Source organism: Manacus vitellinus, unplaced genomic scaffold (genome assembly GCF_001715985.3).
Source record: "Manacus vitellinus isolate BGI_N305 unplaced genomic scaffold, ASM171598v3 scaffold_86_pilon, whole genome shotgun sequence".
NCBI classification, from domain to species: Eukaryota; Metazoa; Chordata; class Aves; order Passeriformes; family Pipridae; genus Manacus; species Manacus vitellinus.
In genome coordinates, this window is record NW_021940851.1 from 409,054 (window position 1) to 417,942 (window position 8,889).

Consider the following 8,889-nt stretch of genomic DNA (forward strand, 5'->3'; position numbering starts at 1 on the left):
TGGATATAGATACACACACACCAAATTTCACAGTATTTGCCATCAAAGAGTTATCTAGCTTGAAGAATAAAAATCACTTTCACCCTACATCATTAAGGATAAAGGTTAATCTGACAATCACAGAATTATTTAGGCTGGAAAAGACCTTTAAGATCATCAAGTCCAACCACCAACAGACTGTGGATTTTTATAAAACACAGTATTTGGTCAATGTACTTTATATTACTCTAAAAAAAAAATACAATTTTGGTAAGTATTTTTTACATTGCATCTAGAAATGCACACTTATGTTGAACATTATCAAAAACACATCCTATGTAATTACTGGGGGGTCTACTCAATAATAAAGACAATTTTGAGGGAAGGAAAGAATGAAGCAGGGTGTTGAATATCTCAACTTACTTAAAATAATTACTCTAAATAAAATTACTCTAAAAAACCCAAGTTATTCCTCTGAGTTTACCCTAAATTCTGAAGTATACAGAATGCTGAGCAGCTGTGAGAAGGCTTGTTCTGCACTGTGACACTGCTGGTCCATCAGGGCTGTGCAACCATCACGAGCAAGGGATGTAACACCTTCTGGCAAGGCATTAAAATCCACCTGGAATACCTGTAATCCACAAGTAAACCACAAGAAAACCACGTAAATCCACAAGAAAACCACGTTTTCCTTTTTTTTTTAAACTTTTTAAAGCACATTATGTCAGTAAATATTTTCAGGTCGTGTTTAGAAATGCACATTTAGGCTGAAGATCACCAAAAATACATCCTGTGCTACTCTGTTTTCATTTTAATACTGTTTTCATTTTAATACTGTTTTCATTTTAATACTGTTTTCATTTTAATACTGTTTTCATTTTAATTTTCTTTTCATTTTAATTCTGTTCTCATTTTAATTCTATTCTCATTTCTAAGCTCCTTGGCACAATTCTCAGCGAAACACTTGGCCCTGCAAGCCAACAGCTCGACAACAAACACTATTTTGGTGGGGAGAAGAGAGGGAAAACGGGCTGTTGAATGCACAAATTGGAATTATTCTGGTCAATTATTATCATTTCTCCCAGTTTACCTCACGTTCTGCAGCACCTAAAGCTCTCAACGTGGGTAGAAGGGTGGGTTTATCACTGGGACACTCCTCCAGGGAGGCTGTAAATCCCTTGTTCCTGGGGTTTTTTACATCTTCTGTATTGAAATCCATCTGCAATATTTAGGGAGGCAGTAAGTCCAAAGGAAAACAGTATTTTCCCTTTTTTTTTTTCTTTTGTCAGAGCAAGCAATTTGCTAAAATACTTATCCAAGAGACAACTGTAAAGTCTCCACTTCCTACAGTTTTACCACAATTCCACTGTTGGAGCACTGTCTTTACAAAATATTTAATTTTACTTAAAATCTCTAGATTTCCACGGACCTACTGCTGCTAATCCCATAAAAAATAAAAAAAAAAAACCAAACAAACAGTTTTTCTTCTAACTTTAGATCCTTTTTCTCTCCACAAAGCTTCAAGTTTTAATTTTGCTTACACATTAAAAGAACCCCAAAACCACAACCCAGACTTCTGCTTTTTCCTCACTTTTACAACTCCATTTTGTGCACAAATGTCTTTGGAAAACCTGAGAACTGTTTTCCTTCTGCTACACTTTCTGTCCAGCTCAGTTAATTTGTTCATTGCTAGAAGGTTTCAGAGTGATTTTGTTATTTTGTTTTCACTATTGATATTTCCTGGAGTCTGCAGGGATTTCCAGCAGGGACACTAAATAATTAACACTTATTTTAATTTCCTAGAACTACTGAGTTAATGCTGTTAAGAGCATGTAGTCATAAAACAGGACAAATTATATTAATTTGATGTTAAGCTACACCACATTAGAAGCTGATTAAGCCAATTAAAACACTCCTTTTGATACTTGTAATGCATTGGCAAAACAAAAATAGGTATTTTGAAGGAAATAAAAGGTCTTAGTGCAGGTAGAACTTGAACCTTCTCCTGAATTCAGTTTTGTCCTGTCAGGTAATTAATCAGAGTAGAGATTTTTGGTGTCTGCATCCCCAAAACTAACAGAGATCAAATGATTAATTATGTGCATTCCCACGATTTCCTTCCGATAATTTTGGCAGCTGGAGGGACCAGAGGAGGAAAATTCTCACCCAAAATATGAATTGCACCGTGTTTCAAGCAGCCACCCAACAAAATGTTCCATGGTTATTTCCAAACATATTTATCAAACACAAGAAAACCTGTTTTCAGTCAGAGCTTTGGGAGGGGTATCATAAATCCCTGAGGGATTCCCAGTAATTTTTGTCCTTTTTCTTACAAATTAACATACAGGGGAGCTGTAAACTCATGGGTTTAGCTTAGTCTACGACTAGACTGAGTTTTGTTACACTAATTACAGGAGGAGAAGCAACAAGACAGCAATAAATCAGTGTAACCACAGAATTTTTGCCTCCTGATCAAAGTCATGCTCAGCATAAAGTCTTAAATTTAGGAACAAACCAAGATTTTGCACAGTGTTACTAAAAGGCACCAAATAATTCACATTTAAGGCCATATCCCACTGAATTTCCAGTTACCTGTGGCACAGCACAGAGGCCTTTATCTTCCATGGCTTTAGACTCTCTCTTCAAATCAAGGTGATCCCTACAAAAAAACAGGACAATGGCATCAAGAGGTTATAAATATCCTTTAAATATAAACTTATTTTCAAGCAACAGCGTGATTTTTACAGGTCTGCTCATCTTCCCCACGAGAGAAGCAATTTTGGAGATGGTTCAGCTGCTTTAAGAAGGATTTGTTCCAAAATAAATTATAACATTTCCCCCCCTTCAAGTGAAAGGAGAAATCCAGATAAGTGAAATAAAAAGAAAGTGCACTCACAGCTCCCCCTTGGCCCCAGTATCACTGGAAATACGGATTTCTTTTGCTAAAAATTCTGTTTTAAATTTCCTAACAGGTGGAAGCATAAATTTTACCCATAAAAATCTATAGTGCTTTTTATCTCAACTAATTTAATTTTGGCCCTAACCCACCAAACACACTCATTTACATTCAGCATGTCCTACAAGGGGTATTTATGTGCTTGAAATTAGATATTGATTTAAGGGAAATTATTGAATTAAGTGAAAAATTCAAGTTGCAAACAACTTAAAGACTAAGTAAAAGTCATTCATTGACTAAAATTCAACTCAGCTAGGGAAAATATTTAATTTTCAAGTTATAACTCTGGTTCTTTGTGAAAACTGGAATTTTGGGAACTTCACCCAGCTACCAGTATGTAAAAAAACACAGAAAAAGCAGCAAGTCCAAGGGACATTAAGTCCTTTCTAAGTGCTGCAGAAAATAACTCAAAGTAATCATAAATTTCAAAATAAATAGTATTTTTTTACCTCATTTTTTCAGAGTCACCAGGTTTGGGTTTTTGCTTTCGTTTGTTTTGATGACTTTGGTCTGTAACGAGAAAAAAGGATTTTAAACAAGATGATCATCACTTGAAATATATTAAAAAAAAAAAAAAGCACTTGGAACTCACATTTTCCTTTATAAACAGATGTTAAAAATTTACAATATCGAAAACTGAGACAACCAACAAGTTTTTCAAAAAGCCACCCCTGAGTATTATCCTATGAATTTGATATTTTTGTTAAACAGTGCAGGATTTTATTAATCCCATAAAGGGGAAAGATACTTCAAACAAACATATCTTGAAGTTCTGCAAGATCTGATCTGACTCCACAATATTATATTATAACTATTAAACTCCAGGCTACAGAAATCAGCCTGTTCTACAGAACTAGAGTTGATATTAGTCCTTATTAGTCAGAAATCAAAATTTTTGCAGGGAATAACAGATTCCCTGTTGGAAGTTCAAGTTCCACGGGGGGAATTCTGCAGGAAGAAGTTTGCAACTTGAAAACTCCAGAGCTGAAGTAAAGTCCAACCCCTGCCAATCTCAGAAATGCAAATATATGGAAATATATTTGGAAATACTGGATCCCAAGGACAAGAAAGGGTCGGTCTCGTGATGCAGCTCCATTTCCAACCCTGGAACTTCACATCCAAGACCTGACACCGAATTTACACAAGACTGGAAACCGAATTTACACTTCACAGCTTCGGGGATTCAATGCTGCCACTGAACAGTTCCTGAGCCAACAGTTCCTGAGCAACAAGGTAGAAAACAGGGCTTAGTTCTTTGTTGTGATGGTCACACCCAGGAAGCCACACCAGCAACTGCAAAATCCTCTCTCCACTCTTTCCCACGGAATTCCAGCCCCACACCTCAGGCACTGGATGTGCCCGCGTTTAGTCGTGATTGAGGCAAGAAGGTTTTTTCATTTTCAACAATTTTTGAAGTCCCAACAATATATGTGTGGGAAAACACACACATATATTCCTCATATTGGATACACAGCCACACAGCCAGCAGTCTGGACTGAAGCTTTTCAAGCCCTGGAACCCAAAAACGAGGTGCAGTTCTGATTCAAAAGAAACCTTTGAACAATCTGAAAAGCACTTTTATTATGGTCAGGGAATGTTTTCCCCCAGTGCACTCCACTGAGCAAAGGAATACCACAGCTTTTTACACAGCTTGAAAGTAGCAAGTTTAAAATCATCTGTACACACTCTCTTTTTTGCAGTCTGCCTTATCTAAATAGACACTTAGTTTTACCCCCTATTCTTACCATTATGGAGTTTTATCATTTCAAGCAGTTTTAGGTTCCCCACCCCTCCCTACGTGCTAAAAAAACCTCCCCTGTTCCCTGAGCTATTTTTATCTTAATTTGCCCACAATTTGGGCAGAAACTTTTAAGCAGTTTTACATTTTGCAAAGTCACACTTAACGTAGCTAAATTAACACAGCCAAATTTTATTTCGTTTTAATTTCGATTTCATATATTCCTCATATTGGACACAGCCACACACATACCAGTCTGGATTGAAGCTTTTCAAGCCCTGGAACCCAAAAATGAGGTGCAGCTCCCTAAACCCTTAAATCTTGCTTGATTCATTCTTAGGCTTCTGCCAAACTACCAGAAACTCCAACGTGAAAAAAGGAGTTATTAATTTTACACATGAAGTTTTAGTGACCGTCCACGCTTCAAAAAATGCTAATTTTATGATCCTCAGAGAAGTATTTCACACCATCAGGTACAAAATCCTGGAAGACACCGTGGAAAAGCACAAACCCACCCATTTGAGGGACCTCCCTCCAGCCAGAGGGATGTCTCATATAACCATTCCTCAGGTGAAATCAAATGTATGCACACTTAAATACCTCGTGCCAGTAGTCATTGCTCATTAAAAACAATTTAATGACATAAAATTTCAATGAATCAGAACAAAACTCAAGGCTCACAAAGACTGAACATGTCCAGACTTATTTTGTGAACCGTTTCTCCAAGAGGTGTCTCTTGAAACAGTTCAGACACACTAAAACTCCAGAGCTACACTAATAATCACCAGAAATTCCTCATAATAGAGATATTTAAAAGATGGAAAACAATAATCCTTTTGCAAGCCAGGAAACACTTCCAGCATATCATCATTTAACCATTTAGAGATAGAGATTTATCACTTTTTTCTTCATTATATATAAGGAACCAATCTATCATTCACAACAAAATCTTCATGGAGGTAAAAGAAACCATCTCACCATCAAAAGAAGAAATTAATCAACCCTATTTTTTCCTTGAATGGTCTAATTTTAAATGCCATTCAACTAAAATTATTTCTGAAACATTTCCCACAGAAACAACTCTTCCCACAGACCACCCAACTTAAATCCTACTTTAAGTGAGAAACTTCTAAATAAAAGGTAACAAGCAAATCCTGATGACTTACAGCTAAAACACTTAAGGAGATGTATCAATTCAACAGCAAACATGATTTACTTACCCCATAAACATTTAAAAATATTAGTTGTATTACTTTCACTAGAACTTTCCATTAGGAGGGACCAGAGATACTTGACAAAAATATACACATGCTCAAAAAGACACGTCATGAAGACAGAAAGTACCAAATAAACTGAAAAATGAGTTAAAAAAAGCAGTAACTTAAAAACAGGATAATGTGACATTAAGTTCCCTTCCATTAAAACTCCTGCAAGTGAACTCCTTTAAGTGAACAAAGGCAAAGAAAAAAAAAAAAAAGGTTGTTCCTTCCCACCCGCAGCAGACTGGGATCAGCCAGTCCCTGGGAGCCTGACTCCTCCCTTCAAATCAAGTGTTTTGTTCCCCATAACGAGGGGGAGGAGAAAGGAAAAACAGAAAATGAAAATAAAGCAATGAAAGTTAAAAAAAAAAAAAAAAAAAAAGAAAACCAAACACGGAACGCGCAGGAGTTTGATGAAATCACTACACTGAACGCATCTCACAGACCTCTGATCTCTTCTTGAGCCAGGAGTTGTCGGTTCTCTCCCAACATCCTGCCTTTTATGATCCCTCTTCCCTCCCCAGCTCCTCCAAAATCCAGCCATCCCTTCTGCCACGCTGCCCCTTCTCCAGCCTCTCTGGGTGACCTGTTCTGGAGCATCACCATCCACACAGGGAAGAATTTATTCCTAATATCCAACCCAACCCTGCCCTGCTCCAGCTCTAGGCCAATCCCCCCCTGTCCCACCACCACCTGCTGTCAGAGACTGAAATGGTTCCCAATTTATGCATTCTAGGATTGCCAAGGGACTTTTGCAGCCTTCTGCAGGGTTTTTGAATTAGACCTCTGATGGTCTATCAAAGCCCATCCCTGCCCCTCTGATAATCTTGAAAGGTGGGAAAAACCCTTTTGCCAGACTCCTCAGGGAAACTCAGCCCAGACCCAGGAGATCATAGAACCATAATCACAGAATCAACTGGGTTGGAAGGGACCTCAGAGATCATCAAGTCCAACCCTTGATCCAACCCCGCCGTGGTTCCCAGCCCATGGCACTGATGCCACATCCAGTCTGTCCTTAAACACCTCCAGGATGGAGAATCCACCCCTTCCCTGGGCAGCCCATTCCAATGGCTGAGCACCCTCTCTGCAAAGAAATTCTTTCTAATATCCACCCTAACCCTCCCCTGGCACAGCTGAAGACCCAGCCCTCTTGTCTTGCTGATGGTTGCCTGGGAAAAGAGACCAACCCCCCCCGGCTCCCCCCTCCTGTCAGGGAGTTGCAGAGAGTGAGGAGGTCTCCCCTGAGCCTCCTCTTCTCCAGGCTGAGCCCCCCCAGCTCCCTCAGCCTCTCCTCCCAGCACTTGTGCTCCAGTCCCTTCCCCAGCCTCGTTGCTCTCCTCTGGACCTGCTCCAGCCCCTCCATGTCCTTCCTGAGCTGAGGGCCCAGAACTGGACACAGATCTGACACAGATGTTGGAGGCTCGTGGCATGGCCTGGGACACTGTCCATGGATATAATAACTCATAACTTCTTGGAGTGTGGGGGCTTTCCTCCTTCACCCCCAATGGATCAAGGCCACCACTTCAACTCACAGACATGGAAGCTGCAACTATCAAGTTCCATCTCTGGACCCCGTGGGCAGTGCCTATAGACATCTTTCCACCCTCAACTTTTCTTTCCCTTACCCTTATCCTGTCTTTCCTTTCTCCCCTTATGCATTTTCCCCCCCAGGGGTTATCCCTATGATAGATAATACAGATGACAACACTCAAAATGCTAACATACCCGTTAAAACAAAATTGCTAAAATAAAACCTACCTATATATGTTTTCTATTCAGTGTCGTTTCACTCCAATCCACCCCAAGAGAATTATTGATAAGAACCTGGGTTACCCCCCTCCCCTTTTTCTGGGGCGGGTCATAACAATTTTGGCATCACGGACAGGATCCTTTGGATGTGGTGGAGTAATTGGTGTAGTCCAAAACTGATACTGAGGGTGAGTCAAATGGTGACTGTCCCCTCGTTGTAAAATTACAGCAAGAATTTTTCTCCTCTCGGTGTGACCCGGGCACATCAGACCTGCTGAAAGGTTTCCTGGTGTGGCCTGGACCTGTTGAAAGGTTTCCTGGTGTGGCCTGGACCTGTTGAAAGGTTTCCTGGTGTGGCCTGGACCTGTTGAAAGGTTCTCTGGTACCTGGACCTGTTGAAAGGTTTTTCCAGGAGAGAGTCAAGTCGACCCTCAGAGGGTTAAGGGGGAGAAACACATTAACCTGAGCTGGGTTAATGACTGAGTCCAAAGGAATGAGAAGGAAGGAGAAATTTAATTTAATGTAAATATATATGTGGGTGTAAATAAACCTTTGTAAATATTTTCCCCTTCCCCCAATAACGAATGGTTGTGTTTTGTCTGAAAACTTCTCCACAGGAGGTGAAAAAGATATCAAGTCCATACCATCACTAAACCCTCTCACAGAGGAAAACTGTGGGAGGGGGGCTTGAACTTAAAAATTAGATTCTTGGGAGTTTCAAACCACCACACACCCCAGGGTGAGTTATATGGGGATTATTCCCTCCTGATGTCTGTCCTTGGTTTAGGACTACTTTTTGTGGGTGCTGTTTTAGGTGTTGTCCTTAAACAGTGCTAAAGGAAAGACTGGCTATTCAGAAATCTGTAAGTGAGGTGATAAGATCTTTCCAAGAGTCAATGAGAGCTTTGCAGGACCAGCTAAAAAAAGAGGCTATTCAGAAATCTACAGGTGAAGTGGTAAGACCTCTTCAAGAGTCAATGAAGGCATTACAGGAGCAATTAGAAAAAGAACACTTGCAGTTTAACTTCTGAGCGTGAGGCAGTTCGGGGGGAGAGGGAAATTAATTTGTTATTTCGATCAGTCCTGCAAGATGAGGAAGAAAAAAAAATAAAAGGCCTAAAAAGGCACTAGAAATGAAAAATTGTGAACTTCGGGACATCAAGTTAAAATATCCTAGGCCGGTGGATGATAACAAATCCCTGTACCCC

The 8,889-nt window shown here is 39.7% G+C and overlaps 1 protein-coding gene across 1 annotated transcript in view; it reads right to left on the reverse strand.

The window, feature by feature from the left end:
• Positions 1-8,889, reverse strand: part of TTC3 (tetratricopeptide repeat domain 3) — a 50,353-nt gene that overhangs the window by 26,497 nt on the left and 14,967 nt on the right. The window contains exons 12-16 of the mRNA XM_029964946.1: positions 5,894-6,100; positions 3,385-3,445; positions 2,572-2,638; positions 1,070-1,198; positions 464-610 (exon numbers count right to left, since the gene is read on the reverse strand). Of these exons, the coding sequence (XP_029820806.1) occupies positions 464-610; positions 1,070-1,198; positions 2,572-2,638; positions 3,385-3,445; positions 5,894-6,100 (611 nt within the window). The remainder of the gene's footprint in view (positions 1-463; positions 611-1,069; positions 1,199-2,571; positions 2,639-3,384; positions 3,446-5,893; positions 6,101-8,889) is intronic.